We start from the raw sequence: 24,278 nt of genomic DNA, 5'->3' as shown, positions 1-24,278 counted from the left end.
GTGGCAGTTTTTTCCAACACTTGGCCCATTTGCAATCGTGTGTTTCATCCCAGCCATCCCCGTCTTGACCACAGATTGCATGAGGGCAGTGACCAACGTCTCCCCCCAGCTCCCAGTGACAGATAAAGTTGCCCAGCCCACAATGATACAGTGCTTACTGAGGGAGCTTTTGAGATGGAAGTTGCAGGATGATGATGCTTTGCAGTTGGGGTGGAGAGAATGGTTTTCTATTCCAGAAAACAACATATCAAGAATTGACTGTAAGATTAATTTCATCCAGAGAGGGAAATCAGAAAACAGAGAGTGTAGAAAAAGAACATGAGTGCACGGGCTTTGGAACCAGATAGTCTGGTGTTAAATCCTGGGGGTGAGCTGTGTGCTCAGTGTCTTCTGGTCCTAAGTGCCATCATCTGTAAAATGAGGATAATAATAGAACGTTCCCCACCAAGTTATTGTAAAGATTACCTAAGATATATATGCAGTGTTCTTAGCATATCTAGGTGGTCAATTAACATTAACTCTTAGTATATTTGTCTTAGTTGTTATTAAGATTAGACCCGTATGTTGAGATGAAACTATGGAGGAATTGAATACTAACTATGGAATTTGTATATTATCATTTAGCTGATGAGTAGCTATTGGGAGAGAAAAAAATTAGAAGGAATGCTCTGGTTTAGTAAATGTTCTCTGCTAGCCATTTGAAATATGAGCTAGAGAATCAATGGACTTTCTCTCCCAGGTGTAAAAGGATTCACTATTTCTTCCCTGTGTTGACATGAGCTTTACCACTGATCTGTGGATCACAGCAGTGGCTCTCAAGCTCGAGTGGGCATCCTGATCACCTAGAGGGTTTTTTGAAAAATAGATTGCTGCCCCGCCCCCCCTCAGGATTTCTGATTCAACAGGTCTGGGATGGTTCCTAGGTCCCAGATGATACTGATGTTGCTGGTCTGGGGACTGCACTAACCTTGGCTTAGAATATTCCCCTCACTGCCGTAAATACATCGTCCCCTCACTAGTAGAAACTAAGCAAAAATGAATTCCCCTAAGTGAATCCTATAGGATATTGTGATGTGTGTGTGTATGTGTGTGTGTGTGGGGGGGGGAATGAAGTGATGTCTTTGATTGAAAAAGTTTAGAAAATGTTGAATTAAAAAAAAAAAACCCTAAATAGAGATGGGGTCATAGGCATATAGTTTCTCAAACTTATTTGGCCATAGAACTCTTTCTTCTCGAAGTTTTTCAAGAGATTGCATCCCTCAGTACATAGCCTTAGAAAAAGTGCTTTACACCAGATTAAGAGGCAGTGACCCAGATTATTTGGTGTGGTACCACAGGTATCCCTCCTGTCAACAGATCCTCATCCTTCAGCTTGTCTTCTTTGACTTGAGTTCCTGACACCTGCTGAAGCAGATGCTAATGGCTTTGCATCCCAGTAGGCACCGCTCCCGCTGAGAGGCGGCGTGACTGCTAGCCAGAAGAAGCCAAAGTAACAGCAGGAAGGTACTCAGTTTCTGGTATAATTAGAGAATAAATTTACCCCATTAGGCTTAGGGACATTCCTAACCTTTCAAAGTAAACGAAGACAAATACCTTATGTACAGGTTATTTTACTTTGCAGAGGGCTTTCCTGTCAATGATTTGATTTGAGCCTTATACATAATAACCTGTCTGGGAGCTAACAGCAAGGATTAGTCTCTCCATTTACAGGTAAGAAAACTAAGGCTCACATAAAGTCATGACTGGCCAAATGTCCTGCAATAATACTCCTTCTGTTGCCATCTTTGGCACAGTTCTTTGTTCTTGGCAAAGAATATTTACATTAATCTTTGTACCGAATCTTCCTTTATTCATCCATTCATTCCTTCATTCAACAAATATTTAGTGAGCGCCGACTAGGTGCTGGGAACTATGTGAAGGGTAGTGGTGGACTGATAGACAAGACTAGGGGTGCTTTACCCTAGGAATCTGAGGCTCAGGAAGGTAAATGACCTAAAATTATGCCATCATAAAATGTCATCGTCATCAGGGAATCTAAACGATCAGCCGATTTCTTCCTGTCATTTTATTAGAGAGTAAAATGAAACCAAGTGGAGAAGTGTGTTGGCCAGAGAAGGAAGCCTGTATTAGTTTGATATTGCTTTGTAAAAAAGTACCACAAATTTAGAGGCTTAAAGTGACACATGTTTATTATGTCACAGTTTCCTCGGGTCAGGAGTCTGGGTGTGGTATAGCTGAATCTCTTGCCCATACCTCACAGGCAGAAATAAAGATGGGGAGGTTCTGGGGCAGAACCCACTTCCCAGCTCATTCAGGTTGTGGGCAGAATGCACTTCATTGTGGTTGGAGGACTGAGGTCACCATTTCCTTGCTGGTTGTTGGTCAGGGTTTACTCTTAGCTCCCTGCATGTGGACTCCCCCATCTTCAAAGGAACGAAGGTGCCCCTGATCCTTCTTATGCTTCAGATCTCAGAGCTCTCGTTCTGCTAACAGCCACAGAAAGCTTTCTGCTTGTAAAGGGGCACGCCTGGTTAGATGAGGCACACCTAGATAACCTACCTCTTTTTTAGGTCAACTGTGCCCAATAACAGAACACAATCATGGGAGAGATATCCTATTATTTTCACAGGTCCTGAGGATAATTGCCTGGAATCTCGGGGAACAAGGGGACGTATTTAGAAAGCTGCCTAGTACTGTAACATAGGCTGGTAGTAAGGGAATGGGGAAGAGATAGCCTCAGTTCTCTTTGGGGCTCATGGTATAGAGTAATTTGAATATCTATTGCCTATATAATAAGTCTACCCAAACTTAGAGGCTTAAAGCACCAACCAGCATATTATGCTCATGATCTACAGGTCAGCAACTTGCGCCCGAACTGGCTGAGCAATTCTGTTCACATGGAGTTGACTTGAAGTCACTCACTGGTATTCAGCTGGCAGCTGGGCTGGGCTGGAGGTTCCAAGAAAGCTTCACTCACATGTCTGGTGCCTTGGAAGAGATGGCCAGAGGCTGGATTCGGCTGCGTACCTCTCCCTTCCCAGAGTTTCTCCATGTGATCGCGGCAGTGGGGTGGTCAGATTGCTTGTAAGTGGTCTCAGCTCCAAGAGGGAGTTTTCCAAGAACAGGAGGTAGAAGCTGCAAGTCTCTTGAGATCAGAGTCTATAAACTGGGTGAATTGCTTTTGCCTTCTTGGATTGGTCAAAAAAGTGGTAGAGTCTGCCCAGATTTCAAGGGAAAGGAATATAGATCTGTCTCTGAGAGGATCTGTGAGCCACCTGGCATACATAGTGGGTTTTGTTTATTTATTTATGTTTTTTTGCAGTGTAATACATTTTAGTAGAAAGGAGAGGGGCACTCTTCAGAGACCTTGTGAAGAAACATTTTGTAATACAAAATTGCCCTTTGGAACCTTTGTCAATCAAGATTGTTTAGTGTATTTATCTTAAGGTTCTGACCCCTTGCTACATGTTTCAGCCAAGGTGCATATTTTGTTATTGTTGTTTTATTTTCTTGGAAGCTGGTTAAAAATGGGAGAGAATATTCCATAATATGATTTCATTATTTGGGCAATGTGTAGTGTGGATATTGGAAGTGGAAAGGGAGAGGATTCTGCCAGTTGCTGAGTATTTCAGTTATGGAATAATTCCGGGTATGTGTTCTAGAATCAGGAAAATAACTATAGGAAATAACCCCTGGACCTACTGTGAGACAGACCGAGCTAAAACTCCATTGATTACCTGACCTCCATAAACACTTATTCTGACTAGTGGACCACACTGACATTTTTGTCTCCAGGAATAAATAACCATTCAGATCCAGTGTTCAGTAATCCTTGAGAAGTGTGAATATTTCCTTTTCCCCCATGCATATTCACGCCAGGTATAATGGTACCTTTCTGCAGTATATTAGGTTCTTCCTCAGGGGGACGATTCTGGCTCTGAGCGTCTAGGTACTTCTTGTGTGACTTGAAGCAAGGCACATAACCTGTCTGGGCTCTGTTTCCCATGGACTCGGTCTGGTCTAAGCGTCATTCAGCTCTGGGATTCTGAAAATCTGTCACTCTAAACGCAGACAGCTCTCCCTGGAGTAAATTGCTACTTTGATAGTCCCTGACCTATTCATTTGTGTGTGTGTGTGTGTATGTATGTATGTGTTTGTGGGGGGAGGGTAGCAATTTGGTGACAAAGACCTATATTGAGTGTGTATTAAACTGTCCTGTTACAGAAGAGGGACAAGCCCACAGATAACCCTGGGCTGGCTCAGGACAGCTGACTCAGTCAGAGAAGCCTGCAAGTGCCCTCCCAACCATGGGGCAACGAAGCTTTGAACTAAGAATGTCTTTGGCATTTCTCTTCTATTTATGGGGGCAAAAAGAAGGCAGTCTGTGAGGCAGAACCCCACGGCAACCCAAGGGTGTAGGGTCTGGGTGAGGGGCCGGGAGATGCATGCCGCCAGCTGGGTTTCGCCGTGAGTGATGGGCAGGGTTCGTTCTAACCAACACTACGAGGCGGATCTCCACTCGCATCCCTGTTTGTCATTCTGCATTTGTAGCAAGTAGGGCAGTTGACTCACTCAGCTGACGTAAGGCAAGAAAATAAGCATCTTCAGACCCTTTCTGTTGTTTTTAGTTTAGATTTTTTTCTTTTTCTTTTTCTTTTTTCTTTTTTCTTCCCTGGGGCTCAGAAGTGGCTTCCTGTTTGGAATAGAATCTAGAGGCTCAGTGGACTGAGTCAGAAATAGAACGAAGTTCTTACAGTATCTGTGGATGGCTCTTTCTTATCCCCCTTCAGAGCCACTTCCAATTCACCTCCCCACGTCTGCCCTCCGAGTTGGCCGGCAAGCTCACAATGGGCGAGTTAGAATCCCAGCGATGTGACAACTCACTGGTGACCTGCAGCAAGTCACGTCCCCTCCCTGAGCTGAGCTGTTCTCTCATTAAAATGAGATGCACGACCCCCTCTCAACGCCACCCACGGCACGGAAGAGCTGTGAAGATCAAATTAGAGCACCAAACAGAAGAGTTTTAGAAAGTTTAAAAGAGACATAAAAATGCAAAGGGATACTGCCATCATAGTATAATTCTGGTTGTTTTAAAGGACGGTTTTTTTAAATCAATGCTTTAGTAAAGTAGTACAGACCTGTAGGAAGTTGAAAATATCATAAGTGTATGGCTAGATGAATTTTCACGAGATGAGTTCACACACGTCACCGGCAGCACCCAGATAAAAAATAAAAAGCACCCATTATGAGCACTGCAGAGCCCCACCTGTGTCCTACTCTGGGCACTCCCCGCCTGCTACACGCACTGCAGCTCAGTTTTGCTTCTTTTTATACCGAATATCTACTTGAGTAGATACTTTCAGTTTTTCGAATTCGCTGAACCAATTTTCTCTCCTGCCAGTAACACGGGAGAGTCTCCCTTGCTCCACATCCTTTCGCTCATACTTAGCGGTCCCCATCTTTTTTGATTTGCATTTTTTTATTCTTTTAGCCATCCTGCCAAAGTATGTATCCCATTGGAGTTTTAATTGGCATTGTCCTGAGGACTAATGAAGTGGAGTTTCATGTACTTATTGGTCTTTTGAATATCCTCTTTTATGAAGTGCCTGTTCATATCGTTTGCCTATTTTGCCTTTTGAGTATCAGATTTCTTCTTACTGCTTTGTAGTTTTTTTTTTTCTTTCTTTCTTTCTTTCTTTCTTTCTTTCTTTCTTTCTTTCTTTCTTTCTTTCTGGGACAAATAACATATATTAAATAGTTTAATGAGTACATTGTCAAGAAAAATAAAAATTGTGATAATTGCATCTACTCTGATTTAAACAGTGGCATAAGATGCCCCCCGATGAGCCCAGCATCCAACCAGTGTAGGAGTTACTTATATATTATAAATATAGTCTCTGATTGGCCAGAGGTATTGCAAATATACGCTCTAACTAAGGGTTGTCTTTTTATTCTTCAACTGGTATCTTTTGATGGATATATTTTATCTTAATATATCCCTATTAATCATTTTTTTCCTTTATGATGAGCTGTTTTAAAAAATCTCTGTTTCCTCCAATATCATCATAATGTCCCCGTATGTTTTCTCCTAACGAAGCTGGTTGATGTTAGTAGTTTTGTTATTATTTGACTTTTCTCATTTAGATCTGTAATTCATCTGTTTATGATTTGGGGATACATAAGAGATTAAGTGTCAAGAAGAGGTTTTGTTCTTGTTGCTGTTTTTATGTCAGTATTCAACTGACCCAGTGACATTTATTGAATTCTGTCCCTGGATTTATAATCTATAATTACTTATTTCAAAGGGACCGTTTTCTGTGCGAGCCAGAGAAACACAATAGTTTGTTTTCAGGAGACACAGTGTGCACCTACCAAATGTCAGAGGCTTTATAAACATATCTTACCTGATTCTCAAAAGTGCCGTATTATTACTCCATTCTGTAGTTGAGAAAACAGAAACTTTGGAAGGACAAGCAATTAGCCGAAGGTTAAATAATGAGTAGCGGAGCTATGATTCAGTACCCAATCTTGCCTGACTCCAAAGCCCATGTCTTGCCTTTTCTTCAAGCATCACGGTGACAGCATTCATTAGGACTGTGGAGGGTGAGTAACCAGAGAGACGAGGGTATTAAGCTATAATCAACTGAGCTGTTCTAGTAACTGAGAGGAATATTTTTACCTGAAGCATTTATAAAACGCAGTTAGTTGTTCTTTGCCCTCAGTAACAATAACAGTTAAGGGTCAGTCATAACGGTCTTGCACTGCAAACTTCCTGGGAGCTTTGTGTTACTGATTCTAGTTCTGAAGACAAAGCGTGCAGTGGATGTTACCTTCCCCATTTGATGGATAAGGAAACTGAGAATCGAAGAGGTCAAGTGACTGATCCAAGGGCACATGGCAAGGTCAACTATACAACAGCAGACAGTAGTAGAGTGGGGTCCAGGATTTCTTTAACTAGCTGACTCCCACACCTGTGATGGCTCCAGCTGGAGATGACCAGTATGGTACTTCATGATTGGACTTAAGTCCATTAGACCCGATTAGCCCCTTTTTACTTTCTAGCCTTTGGGACTTAGCCTCTCATTCTTCTGCCTGACTACTGCCAGGAACAATAAACCGCTCCTGCAGCCCTCCACCTGGGAGCTCCCTGTGCTTTCAGTCTTTCTGTCAGCCCCAAACAGGCTTCTAGGTCCTTCCTTCACTTGCCTCCAGCATATCCATGCCCCAAAGCAAGACGCTGAATTTGAATATGCAGCTGATGTTACCTGTCACCTCCTTCCAGACACAGAACTGTGTAATTGCAAAAATTGTCTCATGATCCTCCCCGATTAAGCTCCTGACAACCTGATTTTAAAGACTTCATTGGATTTTTATGTGGCTGTTCTCCCCATTCCTCCTTCTACCTTCTACCTCTGTCCTCTGCAAATCAGACCTATTCTTCCATGATTCCAAACTAGAAGGCATCTTCATCCTGGCAAGGGACTACAAAATTCTTCTTTTGGTCTTTCCTCCTTATGGTTATGAGCCATTCACTCCATGAGGCTCTGACATCATGTGAAGAACCCAGACAAGCAGGGAAAACAGGTTATTAAGGCAATGATAGAAACTTAACGAGGGGAATGCTTAAAAACTAAATATTTATCCAGGGAAAATGAGGAACACAGAGTAGGTCTGATGGCCAGTATAATTCACATTAGCACATCCATAAACCAAGGTTTCTTACAGTTGAGCCCCGAACAGTTTGACACCATTGATATATTCATTTTTATCAGCACCTTGCCTTTAACACACACACACACATGTGCACACATGCATAGTCATGCACAACACAACCAAAAAAAACAGTGCATCATCAGAAGCCTAGAAACAACTGTTTGCCTTCTCAGTCTAGTCTACGGTCTACAGAGAGAGTGTACATTTTGTGGAGTATCATGGAATTACTCAGACACCCATTACAGTGTCAAAGAAATGCCAAGGAAGAAGCACAGGGCATAAATAAAAGAATAATTCAGAGCTCCAATTTCATTTTCTTTTCATTTCCTCTCCCCTTTTAAATAACACTCCTGGTAGGCAAACGGGAGTTATGGATTATAGTTTTCTATTTTAGCCTAGATCTGTTCCCCCCCCCCACCCCGATCTCTTTGGCACTCTATTTGTGTGATCTTCCCTAAAATGCCACTGGCCCGGCACTGCATTCCTGTCTTAGGCAAAACCTCCAATTAAAATCAGCGGGGAGTTTGCTTGAATTAAGAATCCCAGCCTGGGCTCCCCACCCGGGTGGGTCTGAAAGGGAGGTGTGTGTCTTTGAAGGCTCTGGTGGAAAGCCCTGGGTGGCAGAGTCTCTGTCCTCCAAATGACGAGCAACTCCAGCTGTGTCACTGGAAGACCTGGCAGGTCGCCAGAAAATCCTGGCTGAGGCAAAGACAGAGTCCTGCGGGGGAGCATGGCCCGGAGCCTAGCCTCTCCTCCAGCCTGGGTTATAGAGGGTAAGGAAAGTACACCAGGGACTGGAGGGAACACTGGGTTTGGATCCAGACATCCCGAGCTCTGATCTGCTACATCCATGCTGTGTGACCATGGGAAAATCACAGTCCCTCTCTGGCCTTCAGTGTCCTCTCAGTAGAATGAAAATCACAAAGGCGTCCTATCTCAGGGGGTTGATGTGAGCATAGGAGGATAACAGCCACAATGTAGAAAGCTCTCAGGAAACACTGATCCTTCACCTAATCCCCAAAGTCTCAATGTTCAGGTCTAAACATGAGGGGGATGAGCTGAACATTTCCCAGGCTTCTTCAGGAAGGTTTTCTGCTTCTGTGGTCCACCCCCCCCCCCCACCCCCCGGTCAGAATGAACTGAAATCACATCCAACAGAAAGAGGCTGATTTAGATGTACTGGAGTTCATCTTTGGCTGCAAACGGAAGAGGCTCTGGATCCCCAGGGACAGAGGAAAACATTTTAAAACTTGGTCCTCACTGCTTCACACTGACTGCCTTGCAGTGGGACTGTGTCAGCCCTTTGTGAGACCCTCCCCTCTGGAGCCGGCCTATTAAGCCGTTCCTCTGTTGCCAGGGTTGAGGCAGGCTGTCACCAGCTAGCCTGGGAAATGGTATTTATAGATCACAGTCCCTCCTACCCTTGGTCCCCAGCCTCTCCCCGAGCACTTGTCGGTGAGCTCCAATTATCTGTGAATGGAGGAGAGGGATCCTGGCAGGTCCAGAGGAAGCGAGGAATGTGATAATAGGCCCTTCACACACTCCAACTTTCAGTATTTTTCCATGATTTCAGTTTACTTCTCTTCTCGTGGCCTGTGTCCTTCTTCTTGCCGCATCGTTGTAATTTCACATTACGGTTCGCAGCACAAAGCGTGGCGGCGCTGGGGTTAGAGAGCGCAGAACGGGAACGTGGAGCGACTCCGTGGATCTCGCTCCTCAAGGGCCTCCAGCACAAGGCCTGCAAGAGAGTGAGGGCTCCGGAGTTGTAAGCTGCCCAGTCCCTTGGCCGGTTCCTGGTGCTTTGCATGGTGGAGCATCGCCACGTTTCCGAATATCCGTGATCACTACCCAGAGCCCCAGCTGGAGATGGAGAAAGTGTAGGACATCAGTCTGGGCGAGGCAGAGTCCTCATTACTGGAAGTTGCTTGTGTCAAGAACAAACCCACAAAAACACTGGAATGAGCTTGTTTTTCTGGTGTTGCTTTTCTCCACAAAAGGAAGTATTGAAAAGCAGGAGACAGTTCGCGGAGCTTGGGAACAGGGGCTCCCACTAGTGACATTGCTCCCCGTCTCGGACACCCAGTCCCTGCTTCTCAGCAGAGGCCGGATTGCCCTTGGGTGGCCCATCGAGCGTCCATGTTCCCTGAGCCTGTGAGTTAGGAGAAATGAAGGCTTGGCTGAGCTGCTGCATTTCTGCGCTGCCCACTCTGATTTCATTCCCTCCTCTTCTCCCTCTCCAGTCACCTGCTCCTGCCGCTGTCCCGTCCGCCCATCTAGGTCGGGCTCCGCGGTCGCCCCCGTGGTCTCTAACACCGAGGCCGGTTCTCCTCTTGTCACCCTTCCTCGTGCTCCCCCTCCCTCCTCCTTGTTCCCTTTCCTCCTGCCCCGGGCCTCGCACCCCCTGTCCCCTCCCCCCTGCACGCGGCCTCGCTCTAAGTCCTCTGGCTGTATCATTAATGCCTTCTTTGATACGGCCCACAACCTCATGATTATTCTGAGGTCAGGAGATGCAGGTGCCACCAGCTCACTGATGCGCCTCAGAGGGCCTCTGTCCCCAATCCCTCCTGCTCGACAGGGCTGGAATCCTAATTCGCCGCTAGCCCCTTTGCTTGTGGCAGCATCACCGGGGACTTTCATCTTTTTCTTTCCCCCAACCAAAGATTCTGAGGGCTCAGCCACAATGAGGCATTGATTCAAGGAGTGGGGGCTGCAGTGCTGACAAAGGGGCCCAATGATGAGACACGAGAAAGGGGGCGCTCGACGGGGTTATAGAATGCCTCGCAGATGGGAACAGAGGAGCTCTAAATGGGGTACTGTCCTGTCACTTGGAGAGGGAGTGACAGGGGCAAGTGTGGGCCATTTGAAAGAGGCATTTTGGAATGACGCTCTCGTCAGATGGAACCGTGCAATCAGAGACGTGTGGCGGGCCCCTGCAGCTCACAAAAATATCAGATGACTCATAGCCAATATTCAGTCAATGTTCTGGTTGGGGAGGTGGGAGCCACAGGGCTCATTATTATTCCAGCTCCGTTTCCTGAAGGCTGGGCCTGCTTCTGTTCTCCAGGCTGTAATAGGATTGGGCTCGAGAAGCAGAGGCTGGGGAGGCCGGGAGCCGTGTGGGTAGACGGTGTCGAGAACGAATACTGCAGCCTGGAGGGGAGAGAAGAGACGGCGGGGCTTGTTGCTGTTGTTGTTGTTGTTGTTTTAATGAAAAATACAAGGAAAATATTAATTTTGTGGTTCATTCATTCAGCAAGCATTCATTCATGCCGCAAAGAGAGAGAGAGCCGTGCTGGGGGCAAGCCACTCAGGGGAGGACGGGTCTCCCCCTCTCAGGCCTTCCAGCCCAGAGGGGAAACTGATGGGGGGAGCAAGTGTCTCCTGACCGTGTTGGGAGCGTTGCGAGGGAGGTTTCATCGCCAGAGGTGGGTGGTTCCGTGGATTTAAAAGGCAGAGCAGCTTCAAGGAGCACGCTAATTATTCCTCCATTTTCTCTCAGCTGATAAGCCACTTGTTCAAAGCAGAGCATTCTGGGAAGCCATGTCAACGCTGTCCATTTTCAAATATCCCATAGAACAAAATGGTTTCCCTCGAACTCCAGGGAGATAGTGACATCCTTGAGAGTGTCTCAATACCTTCAAAGGAATAGCTTAGTCTCTGGGATAAGAGTGCTTATTGTTACTCCTGTTTAATAATTGAGCTACGCCAGGCTCTGTGCTAAATGCTTTAAATATATCATCTCACGCGGTCCTCTCCCCCCCTGCTGCCGAAGATGGGCTTTATCATGCTCATTTCAGATGCGGATACTGAGGCTCAGAGACGCGAAGTGACTAGTTCCCAGTTACAGGACTGAGCTTTGAACTCAGTTCTGCTTGGGCCAGTGCACCTGCTCTTCAGGATCGGGCTCTCCTGCCCCCCTCGCGGCGCTTGGGCTCGGCGGGTGCGAGGGGTACGGTTGAGGGATTGCTGGCCTCCTGCCCCAGGCCGTACGATGCAAGAGGGCTTGTCTTGCCAGGTTCCTAAAACGGGGATCATAAGCCACTGCCATCGCCTCGATCACTGTCGTCATCAACACGTTGTGGCCTTAAGAGAGCCTTTCTTGACTCTTGCTTGACATAGGTTTAAAAAAAAAAAAAAAACAACAGCGATGAGCCAGGAGACTTCTCCACTCACCCACTGTATGGCTTTGAGTGCTTCATCTCACCTCTGAGCTTCTCTTGCCATGTCCATACAATGGAGCTGAGAGTCCCTCTGCGGGAACAATGAGAACTAACTTTCATCGAGTCCTTAATACCAAGCAGGTCTGGGGAGAAGCCTTCACAGAAAAATTCATGCAATCCTCACCACAGCCCTGTGTGGTAGTGACAATTAGGAAGGTGGACGAAAAGAAATGCCGGGCGCTGCCTCAGCTCCTAGGTTGGAGGAGCCAGGACTTGAAGCAATCTCTGACTGACCTCAGGTCCCAAGCTATTTTCGGGGTGTTGTTGTGAGACTCCAGTGAGAAAATGGGAGCAGATGTGCCCCGGGCAGGGTAAAAAGTGCCAGACGCATGTGAGGGATTCTTCGTAGCATGGAAGATGGCCAAGAGATGACTCACACAGAAACGAGGAAAGATGAGAGGCTACTAAGCTGACTGCCTTCTGTATTTTTACCTGTTCTTCTGCTGCTTCTTATCTGATCTAGCATCTATCTTCACTGGAATGTTTCGGTGGCTGGAACCACGGGGGCAGGCTTGGGTAGCGTTTATAAAAGTGTTGGGGGGGGGGTGGGGACCTAGGGGTCCGTGTTGTGAGGCAAGTTCCACTGAATTGAGAGTGTGGAGCTCGGGAGAAGATGGGGGCGATAACATCTTTCTTACATGTGAAGATCATGTAAGATCTTCAATATGGAAGCACTAGGTGATCTCTAGAGTAATATAAACTATCATTTGTTTTTGTTCAAAGTTGTCGGAGGTTATATAACCTCGTGGGAGGAATCTGGGAAGAGGGTTGAAACGTGATGCAGGTTAAACATATGAACCCCTAAGTTCTTCTCTGTGGCTGATTTCCAAAGTCTGCTGCAATCTGGCAGGGGTGTTTTGTTTGGACGCTCTAATTTCCTGGGATCAAACTCCTTTGGGGCTACTGTATAATGGAATCCTGGAGCTGGAAGGACCCCAGAGGACTTACTCCGACCCCTTCCCTTTACAGGTGTGGGCACTGAATGCTAGAAGGGTATGCAGTGTCCTTTAGCTGGTCTGTGGCATGACAAGGAATGACGTGTAGTTCTTTTCACTTCTATTTGGTGCCCTAACTGTTGGCGCTGTCCTACCCAGTCCTTTCAGCCCCTGGGCAGCTGCACTTGGCATGGTGGGTCGGGTCGCCCCAAGCAGCCCAGCCCGTGTGGCTAACAGTGTCCGTTTTCCTTCTCTCCCCAGGACAATTCAGCAGTGGCTTGCAAGGGTCCAGTCGCTTCTCTACTGCAATGAGAACGGGTTTTGGGGAACCTTCCTGGAGAGCCAGAGGAGCTGCGTGTGCCACGGTAGCACCACGCTGTGCCAGCGCCCCATCCCCTGCATCATAGGGGGGAACAACAGCTGCGCCATGTGCAGCCTGGCCAACATCTCGCTCTGCGGCTCCTGCAACAAGGGCTACAAGCTGTACCGAGGCCGCTGCGAACCACAGAACGTGGACTCGGAGCGGAGTGAGCAGTTCATCAGCTTCGAGACCGACCTGGACTTCCAGGACCTGGAGCTCAAGTACCTGTTGCAAAAGATGGACTCGCGCCTCTACGTCCACACCACCTTCATCAGCAACGAGATCCGCCTCGACACCTTCTTCGATCCCCGGTGGCGCAAGCGCATGTCCCTCACACTCAAGAGCAACAAGAACCGCATGGACTTCATCCACATGGTGATCGGCATGTCCATGCGCATCTGCCAGATGCGCAACAGCAGCCTGGACCCCATGTTCTTTGTCTATGTCAACCCCTTCAGCGGGAGCCACTCGGAGGGCTGGAACATGCCCTTCGGGGAGTTTGGCTACCCGCGTTGGGAGAAGATTCGTCTCCAAAACAGCCAGTGCTACAACTGGACTCTCTTGCTGGGCAATCGGTGGAAAACGTTTTTCGAGACGGTCCACATCTACCTACGTAGTCGGACTCGGCTACCTACCCTACTGCGGAACGAGACTGGCCAGGGCCCCGTGGACCTGTCCGACCCCTCCAAGAGGCAGTTCTACATCAAGATCTCGGATGTGCAGGTGTTCGGGTACAGCCTGCGGTTCAACGCCGACCTCCTTCGCAGCGCCGTGCAGCAGGTCAACCAGTCGTACACACAAGGTGGCCAGTTCTATTCCTCTTCGTCCGTGATGCTCCTCTTGTTGGATATTCGGGACCGAATTAATCGCCTGGCCCCTCCTGTGGCCCCGGGGAAGCCCCAGCTGGACTTGTTCTCCTGTATGCTCAAGCACCGCCTGAAGCTGACCAACAGCGAGATCATCCGAGTGAACCACGCCTTGGACCTCTACAACACCGAGATCCTCAAACAGTCGGACCAGATGACAGCCAAACTCTGTTAACCTGGGGCTCCTCGCCATGGGCTTTCCCTTTTGTTGTACAAACATAACAGAACAAAGCAAAGCAAAACAAAACAAAACAAAACACAAATTTGTAAAATGTAATTAATATTCAAAGAAAAGGAGGAAGAGTCTTCATTCGTTGGAAACGAAAACGTTCTAGCCACTGTATAAAACCGTTGGGCATGTTTGTTATTTCTATAATCTGTCATGAAGAAGGGTCTCAGCCTTTGGAGGAGCTTGGAGGGGTTGCTTCTTAGGCCTCAGGTGCTGTATTGTGGGGGGAGAAGGGGAGAGCATATGCAATGAATTGCCAAGATCTCTGCTGTGCAGGTGCTAAGATTAAACACTAAAAAGAAAGAGAGATGTATGTAATGTACAACCGACACTGCCATTTTTCCTTGTGGGAGGAAATGGACATAGATAAAGATATTTCTTGGGTTATGATTTCTTCCCTCTTTATGCCTAATTCCTTGTGGTTCTTTTGACTCATTCTTGCACAGGGGCAGGGATGCGATTACCGTGCTATCTTACCCGTTCTGAATAAACCGAAGCTAGTTGAAGCTGGACAGTAGGGGGGCTTGCGGGGGAGAAACAGATACATCACAGGGTGTTAAAACAATAAGGACCCTCAGATATCAGCTGTCACACTCCTTGATTTAGTTTGTGAAATAAGCATGGAGAGAAAATGGCATGCCCGTGGCCACACATGGTTACTGCCTGAATAAGGATTTTAACTCTGCCTTCTGACCCAAGAGGCAGCGCTCCTTCTTCTAAGTCCCAGTGGCCATTTTGTGGTTTCTCCTCCAGCTACACTGCCAAGGGATGAAATACTTTTCAGTCTCAGGTTGTTTTGATAGCTTTTTCTCTTTTAATTGAAAAACCCCTTTCACCTACTTTCTCCAAAAAGAAATGGTCTCAGATTTCCTAAAATTGCTTTGCATATTATAATTTTGTTTAAATAAAAATCATTAACCACAATAAACTAAAATGGGGTAAGTTCTAACATTGCATTGCTCTGCCAGGCAGACTTCCACAAGTAAGTATGGGAAAAAATGATCCTTTGATTAACTCAGAACACACACACACACATGCACACACATGCACACACATGCACGCACACACTAAAATTATAACACTGCCATTTCTTTGGCATCTATGAAGGTGAGAGGCCTTGTTTTGGGACTTGGTAGTTAAATTGAAAGGAGAAACTCAAGAAAGAAAACTCATTTCAGAGCACTCTTATAGAGGACTTGGGCAGATACCACTTCTTAGTCTTCAGGATCTCTACGTTTATCTTTTTGGTGAGGTGGTACTTGCTAGAGGTGTTTCTGAACATCCAAATCTTCATTTCTGTACTGTCAGAGAAACAGGATTACAAATTTCAGGGTCAGAAGAGAAAATGGAATTCCTCTGGTCTAAACTTATGCCCAGTGCAAATCTCCTTCTCACCATCTTAGGGAGATCACCACTGTTTACCAGCTCGACTGTTCCAGCGACAGGAAGCTAATTAGCTCTATCTTCCACGTTCCTTGAATTCCTCTTTTGCTGAAAGGGAACAATAATGTTCATCCCATTTTGTGTTATAAAACAGATCTGGTTATTAGATAGTTCTCCTATACCTTGGCCAGCTTTTGCATACCTTCCACTTACTGGTCCCAGTTCTGGAATGTGCATTTCTCTCTCAAGTTAATGCCATCCTGGATACAATACAAAGACCTATCTCAGGAGTTGCCAGAGTCTGTGATAATATGACTCAAAGAGAACACCATCCCTAATCTAGTTTAGAAGTAGAGAAGTAAAGAATTACCTAGTGTGTGTTTATGGATGTGTGCATGTGTTGGGGGTGAGGTGGAAGAATAAGTCTTTTTTTTTTTTCTTTTGTAGTGGTAAATTCCAACTTTAATGTTCCAATTTTTAGCATGAATTAGCATATATTCTGATACGGACTTTAACACTAACTTGCATTTCACATGAACATAGTTTTTTGGACCTCAGCTTTTGAGGATTCAGTGTTCATTTAGACTGGAAATCCTTTCATGCCAGAGATCACATAGCAGCTATTCATCAAGCACAAGATTTTGCAGAAGGTCAGCAAATCATCAAACATCTATTCAATGCCTATTAGATGAATGGGGTATGTCAGAGAAACAAAAATTTGTAAGGACATGGTCTATATTTTTGTGCCACTCACAAATTAATGAAAATACAGACATATGAACCAAATTGAAAAAATAAACAATAATTATAGTACACCATGATGAGTGCTATCATGGGGTCAGGCACACAGAGAGGAGCCCTGGAGAAGTTATTTTCTCTGTTAATGGGGTTGGCCAAAGCTTTATATGGGCAGTTTATTCTGAGTGTTGAAGTGAATCAGAGTTGGGCAAATAGCAAGAAGCAGAAGGGCCAAAGGAATAGAAAATGCAAAACTGCAAAGGTATAAATGTGCGTGGTATATTTGAGGGTCAGTTAAAGCTTTAAAATTGTGACTTTAAATGGGAAGCCTACCAAGGGCAGTGAGGATTTTAACTCTGTAGGAGAAGTTGAAATAATTACCCATGATCTTCATGACCTGCTAAATGAATTTAAGACTAACCACCTCTCAGTGGCCTCTCTTCCTTTTTCCTTTCATCTCTACCTTTTCTAAGCACTTCAAAGGCTCATGCTATATGAACCTCTATGCTCACATTTTACCAATCGCCAGGCAATCTTCAGAGGCATTGTGCTACCTAATCCTTATCACAATTCAGTTAGGGCCTTCCACCTGAGTTCTTTTCCAGACTTCACCAGTTGTATGTGCAGGAAAATCCTCTTCCCTTCACCTTGAAAATACTAACTGCATCACTTCATATTACAAAGAGAATACAGCAATGTCCAATGATTGGAAAGGTCAGGGAAATAGAGCAATTTTCAAGGAGAGAGAAAGATTCAGACATCAAAATGTTTATTCGAAGGCAAAAGAAAAATATTTTGCTATATAAAAGGACACAAAATTCTGTGGATTTTCCAATGTCTCCTGCTTGGGTCTGGCCCTTTGAGCTAACAAGGTTCCTCTCCAGCTGGGAGGAAGAGAAGCCTGAAGCCTTCAAGTGAGATTTTAATTCAATTAGTGTCTTACCAATTTGATGCAGCAACCAAGGACCTATGGTGTCTGATTAATATGCTGATGCTAAGGCAAAAGAGTGAACAGAATGCCCATTTGGATAAGGCCTGGCAGCAAAGCGTGGCATTGCCATGGAAACTGCAGAAAGCCATTAATTAGCTATCATATAAAATCATTGGAAAATTCTGGACCCTGGCATATCTGCCCCCTTCAAAGAGGAGGGCAAGAAGAGGTCATTCTAACAGCAAGGCTCCCTTCAATGATTAAAATCATAGTTGCAAAGAGACTGCATGTTACAAAGTGGAAGAAAGATTGGGAAGTAAAACAAATGGACACAATGAAAGAAAAGAGGCTTTGGGATTATTCAAATCCAAGAATATAATTTTAAATGTAAAAGTATCTTGTTGGGTTTCCTCTGCTGATAAAGTTATCTCGATGACAAACATTTTCTCCTAGTTTCTGTTCTGTGGAAAGAAAGTGAGAACAATATGGATCCACTACATGCTGATAAGTGATCGGGGAAGGGATCATAGAGTCAGAGGGTATGGAGTCATTAACCCATAAAATAATAGATACAGATGGTATAAAGTTCAAATTTTAAAAACTTAAAATTAAAAAAACTAAATTAAAAAGAAGGCAGAAAAGGAGAAAAAGAATCATTAAAATACCTGGACACATAGACATAATAACAAAACTTACTATACAGATAATCACAATAAATGTAATTGGATAAAACTGGTGAGTAGAAAGACAGAGGTGGTCAGACTACACATTATAAGTTAAAAAAAGTAAAGGGAAAGAAGGTTTTAAAATTAAAGGATAAAAATATGCTAGACAAATATTAACTAAAAAGAAGCTGATGTAGCCCTGTTAATAACAGTCAAAAAGACTTTAAGGCAAAATACATTATTAGTGTTGAAGAAGGTCAGTTTAGCAAAGAAAGTGAGACAAGAGTGGACACAGAACCACAGACTCTGAATGCTAAAGGGATCATTAAAGAACTGTAAAATTTCAACCTTTAGAGATGAGGAATTATACCCAAAGTTATTCTACAAGTTTTCAACAATAACCATGATTACAGTTCCCTCTCCATTTGCACTAAAGGAAAGGTTGTCTAGAACAATCTCTATCCAAGATAAGAATCAAGAATTAGCCCCATGACATTTAAACTAATAGGATATACAAACTCACACATATGTTCTTTTTTGATAGATATACATATATATATCTATAATACATAGTATATATATTATAATATACTATTATATTACATTATAATATATATTTTTTCTTAAGTCACCAGCATCTTATATATGGGATCAACTCAAATTGAGGATCAACTCAAATCCTTGGATGGTTACAAGGAGCTCAGGTTGAGTGCAGATCACTCTCTTCCTGGAAACTGAGTGTTAGTGGTTTCAGCCCTGTCAACCCTAAGAACCTAAAAGGAACTCTCCTTTCTCAATACCCCTTCTCTCTCCAAATCATTATTAGGGTCTGCAGTTACAAATAAGGTCACTCCTTGATTTTCAATATCAGATCTAATTGTAAGCATTCTGAGTCAAGGCATATGGTACATTTTCTGTCTACTTCAGTTCAGAATTTTCCTTCCTTCTCAACAGATTCACAAATCAAGATGAATGGAGGGAATAGAATGGCATAGATTTGAATTAATGGGCAGGAAATCACCTTAAAAGTCACAGAGTTAATTGGGGGGGGGGGGATAACAGATATCTGAGAAATGTGAAAGCTCTGAGCTCTTTCCCAATAAAAAAGTACCATCAAATACACTTTTGAATAATGTTTCATAGATCCCTTGATGATCTTTCTTAGATATTCTGGAAGACTTCAAACCTTCAGTAAGTACCTTGGATCTAGGCTAAACTTTCTATTTTAGAAAATTTAAGCTTCAGCTTTCGGAGATGAGGAGTCATACCCAAAATGATTCTACAAGTTTGGAACACTTAGCATGAGTTTAGTTCCCTTTTCACTATTGCAAGTGTATGTTGGCCTAGGGTCACATATCAAGTTAATGTAGCTCATACAGCAGAATCCTGCCCTCAAGGAAGGCAGTTGTGATTTTTTATTTTATTTTATTTATTTGTCAGAGAGAGAGAGAGAGAACCCAAGCAGGGGGAGCGGCAGGCAGAGGGAGAAGCAGGCTCCCCCTTGAGTAAGGGGCCTGATGGCGGGACTCAATCCCAGGACCCTGGATCATAACCTGAGCCAAAGGCATATGCTTAACCACTGAGCCACCCAAGCATCCTGGAAGGCAGTTTTGTTCTGTCTTGAGATTTTATTTATTTATTTATTGGAGAGAGAGAGAGAGAGGAAACACGAGCAGGGGGAGGGGCATACGGAGAAGCAGACTTCCTGCTGAGCAGGGAGCCCGATGCGGGGCTCCATCCCAGGCCCCTGGGATCATGACCTGAGTCGAAGGCAGACGCTTAACCGACTGAGCCACCCAGGTGCCCCAAGGAATGCAGTTTTTTTTTTTTTTTTATTTATTTATTTATTTTTTTTTTTTTAAAGATTTTATTTATTTATTTATTTGAGAGAGAGAGAATGAGAGAGAGCACATGAGAGGGGGGAGGGTCAGAGGGAGAAGCAGACTCCCTGCCGAGCAGGGAGCCCGATGCGGGACTCGATCCAGGGACTCCAGGATCATGACCTGAGCTGAAGGCAGTCGCCTAACCAACTGAGCCACCCAGGCGCCCAGGAATGCAGTTTTTAACATAAAGAAACATCTTGAGGAAAATGGCAGTTATGGTCACTTTAATAAAACCCAATATATACTAAATCCCAAATGTATTAAGTAGATATATTCTCTATAAGTACTAACTAAAAGAAAGAGGCCTCTAAGCTGGAAAGTAATGACTGTGGTTAAAGGATATGCAGGGATGCTTTGGTAAGTATGACATCATCAGAGGATAGAGAGTCTAGTCCACTGAACCTAGTACAAGGGTACATGAAGTCTGAAGGAGAGAATGTTTGTTTCAGTCAATTCTGTCTGCTGTAATAAAAATACCATAGGCTGGGTGGTTTAGACAGCAGACACTGATTTCCCACAGATCTGGAAGTCCAAGATCAAGGCACTGGCAGATTTGGTGTCTGGTGAGAATCTGTTTCCTGGTTCACAGAGGCTGTCACCCCACTGTGCTCTCACATAGCAGAAGAGGCAAGAGGGGTCTCTGGGGTCTCTTTTATAGGGGAAATAATCTCATTTATGAGATCTTCACTCACATGACCTAAGCACCTCTCTAGCTCCTAATACCCCTACCTTGGAAGTTAGAATTTCACAGAGGAATTTTCGGGGTGGTGGGGGGGAGGACACAAAAATGTAGTCCATAACAGTGTGAAATCAGCAAAAGGAAAAAAAAGAAAACCCTCCATTAAATAACTAGGAATAAACAAATGGCTTCACGAATCAAAAATTGAGTTGCTCTTTTAAGTATCTAACCTCCAGGGGTGCCTGGGTGGCTCAGTTGTTAAGCATCTGCCTTTGGCTCAGGTCATGATCCCAGGGTCCTGGGATGGAGCCCCGCATCGGGCTCCCTGCTTGGCGGGAAGGGCCCCGCTTCTCCTTCTCCCACTCCCCCTGCTTGTGTTCCCTCTCTTGCTGTGTCTCTCTCTGTCAAATAAATAAATAAAATCTTTAAAAAAAAAAAAGTATCTAACTTCCATTCTTGAACTTCCTTGGTTGGAAGGCGTCCTCAAAACTGTATTGATTCCACCAATTTTTCCAATATTTCCCTAAGAATGAACAAGGAGCCTCTCCACAATCAAGGTCTGTGTCGAGAAAACTTCTAAATGGAGCCCTTTACCCCATGAAGAAAATGACGTCAATAAAAAATTTAAATGAAAGCTTAAGAGCTGATGATAGGAGAAAAGACAGCCACCCAAGCTGCAGGAATAAATTTCATTGTTGATGTCACCTGGGATGGCTGTATTCTCTGTCGAGTGACCCCTACAAGCCTTAACCAGGGACCAGCAATTGGTTTGACTTTGCCCCAGGCCTGTGCAAGTGAGGAAATTGTAATGTCTTATAAATTAGAGGATGATTATAAACACTGTCAAGGGATTGTTAATTATATGGTGTTAATTGTATAACACATAATTATAGATTAATAATAATGTCACCTAATCTTTTGTTGGTGTACAACAGGATGCTGAGCTTAAATCCTGGGAGCTGGGTTTTCCTGAATTATTAGGCACCTACAGAACCAGGATTAGAACTCAAATTTCCAAATTCCCAGATTAGTGATGAACCATTACACTCAACATTATTGCTGACAGGAGAACATAACTGGCAGCGAGTGCTGTGGCTGAGAACAGAGACCAGAAAACACGGAGCGGGAGACAGTGATTAGAGCTCAGCCATTTACTACCTATGCGACTTGACTGAGATATTTAACCTCTCTGTGCTTCAGTTTCTTCTGTAAAAATGAGGTTCTTAATAGGTTCTTTCTAATAAGGTCGTTATGAGAATCAAGTACATTTAAAGAGCCTACAAGAATGATTGGCATAGAGGACGCCTATCTATTTGGTACACAAGTGACATAAATAAAAATATAATTTAAATAGATATGCAAATTAATAATCTGCATAATGGCTAAAATCAATTGAGCTCATTTTACCAGCCAAGCACTAGAGTAAGAATTTGAAGCAAGCTATCTCACTCACTTAACTTCATGGCAAATCAATGAGGTGGATCCAATTTTCACTTCCGTTTACACACGAAGAAACTGAGTCTCTGGAAGATGAGATAACTTGTGGGTGGTCCCACAGCTAGTGATGGAATTATGATTCGTCAGTGTCCGCAAATGGGCCTCCTAATTATGCCACAGTGTGCCCTGTAAGTGCAAATTAATGGTCAAAGTTATCTATAAGAATAATCCAGACCTTAAAAGATACCTGGTGCCACGTCTTTAATACAGAACTATTCAGTTTCTCCGTCAGAGGCAGGGGTAACCAGATAGTGTTAAATGTACTGACTCCTGAAATCACAGAGCTTCAGGGGGCACCCAGGAGCAATGGGCTGTCTAGGACAGATCTTCTATCTAGAAGGGCAAGATCCGGCTCAGAGCCTAGATGCATTTCTTACTCCTTCTCAAGCACCTGGGAGATGCCTACTGGCTTCAGGTATAGCCACCACCTCTTTGAGCAAAGCACCTTTGACTTGCGCCTTGCTCTTCTCTGGGAAAGCACAGTGCTGAGGGCCTGAAGTGAACAGGTGGTGAGGAGGAGATGAAAACCGTAGTCTGTTCCCTACGGCTCTCATAAGAAGAGAAAGCCTTCGATCTCTGGCTGGGCCACTTCCCACCTTTCAACATACTGGGTGGAACTGGAACCAGGCTGATGCCAGGCTCCTGAAACCCCACCCCAGGCCCATCCACTGTAGACTCACAAAGTTGGGGCGGAGCTCTAGGAGGAACGGGAGGACGAGGGTGACTTCTAGAAACTGGGCAGGGCCCATTGTGCTTGTTCAGCTTCCTGCTGTCACACTAGTTGCTCAATCTCTTTGCATCTCCCCAGCCCAGTATTGTCATCCTCGGCCATAACGTGCAAATCAATTCTCTTACTGTGGCACAAAGACTTTATGGACAGAAAGGCAGGATGAATAAACTCTCAACTATATTGGGATGAGGGGTTCTAAATGTTTAAAAACAAAATCACTTCCACAAGTCTTTTCTCAAGCAATGTTTATGGAAAAGGGGAATATAAATGCCTATTTTACCTTCTAACCTTGTAAGGTCAGCTAGATCTTAGGGACTAGGATTCGGCACACATTTACAGAGAAGGAAAAGAAGGTGCATAAGGTTGACTGAGCATCTATGAGGTCCCGGTACTTAAAATGTATCTAAATTACTCATTTAGCCCAAAATGCCGCAGTAAGACGGAGTGGTTAGCAGCATGAGATTTAGGGCCACAAGAGGTTCAGTTCTTGGTTCCCTTTACGAACTCTGTGACCTTGGAAAGTTACCTAACCTCTGTGTACCTCAGTTTCTTCATCTGTCCCGTGGGGAGAACACTAAGTCCCACTTCATTAGGTTGCATGAGAATGTTTCTTTTGCCCAATTTCTACCTTTTACCTGAGTTAGTGCAGATAAGGGCCTGCCCAGAACTCCCTGGTGCATAGGAAACAGTAAAAGTTAACTTTCGATATTCTTTTGGGCCAGGCCTGGCTCAAGACTGGGGCTTGAAATTCAAGCCCCATGATGCCCTTTGGCTTCCCCTGCTGCTTATGTGGCTCCTCTGGAATTGTCTACTGCACAGGAATTGGGTGGAGGACTTAGGCGAATCCCTGTCTTCCAAAAGTTCACAGGCAACTAATAGAAACACACGCATTTAAAACCCGAAATAGGGGCAGGGTGCAATCAGAGAAGATATCATTTTTAAATTATAAAAATAGAATCTGGGAAAAGGAGAATGGAGGACTGAACTGGTAAGAGAAGTAATGAAGACAAGAAGCTCAAGTGACTGTTCCCAGCGCTGTCCCTGACAAAGCCCGGTACAGCCTCACCCCATTTCCAGGCAAGCAGGGATGTTGCTTAGCAACCCACCCAGGAAGAGCAGAGTGAGCTCTGTGCTGGTGCATTAAGGGCTGCCACCGCAGTCCCGAACAGGACCAAACTTTCGCTTTAAACCCCGCCTCCAGCACAAGGGACACCTGCAAATTGAAAGCACTTGGGAGCAGAGTCTTCTGAGAGGTTAGGTTGAGCAGAAGGCAGGCATAGGGGAAAATACTCAGTTTAAATGAGTGGAAAAATATAGAGTGAATTTTCTTTTCTTTCTTTCAAATGGTGCAGAAATTTGATGTGCTCAGAAAGATTTGCCAAGCCAAGGACTTGGTGAGTCGGCTTCACTGAATGTTGATGTGGCAATTGAGGCCAGCAGGACATGCC

At 44.7% G+C, this 24,278-nt stretch overlaps 1 protein-coding gene across 1 annotated transcript in view; it reads left to right on the top strand.

Annotated features, from left to right (window-relative positions):
• BRINP1 (BMP/retinoic acid inducible neural specific 1) overlaps positions 1-14,714 on the top strand; it is a 170,443-nt gene extending 155,729 nt beyond the window's left edge. Inside the window, exon 8 of the mRNA XM_036090482.2 lies at positions 13,130-14,714. Coding sequence (XP_035946375.1) covers positions 13,130-14,270 — 1,141 coding nt within the window. The 3' untranslated portion in view covers positions 14,271-14,714. The remainder of the gene's footprint in view (positions 1-13,129) is intronic.
• The last annotated feature ends 9,564 nt before the right edge of the window (positions 14,715-24,278 follow it).

The sequence above is a fragment of the Halichoerus grypus genome, chromosome 14, assembly GCF_964656455.1.
Source record: "Halichoerus grypus chromosome 14, mHalGry1.hap1.1, whole genome shotgun sequence".
Taxonomy (NCBI): domain Eukaryota; kingdom Metazoa; phylum Chordata; class Mammalia; order Carnivora; family Phocidae; genus Halichoerus; species Halichoerus grypus.
Note: the sequence above shows the minus strand (reverse complement) of the source record. Positions and strands in the feature narration are given on the sequence as shown.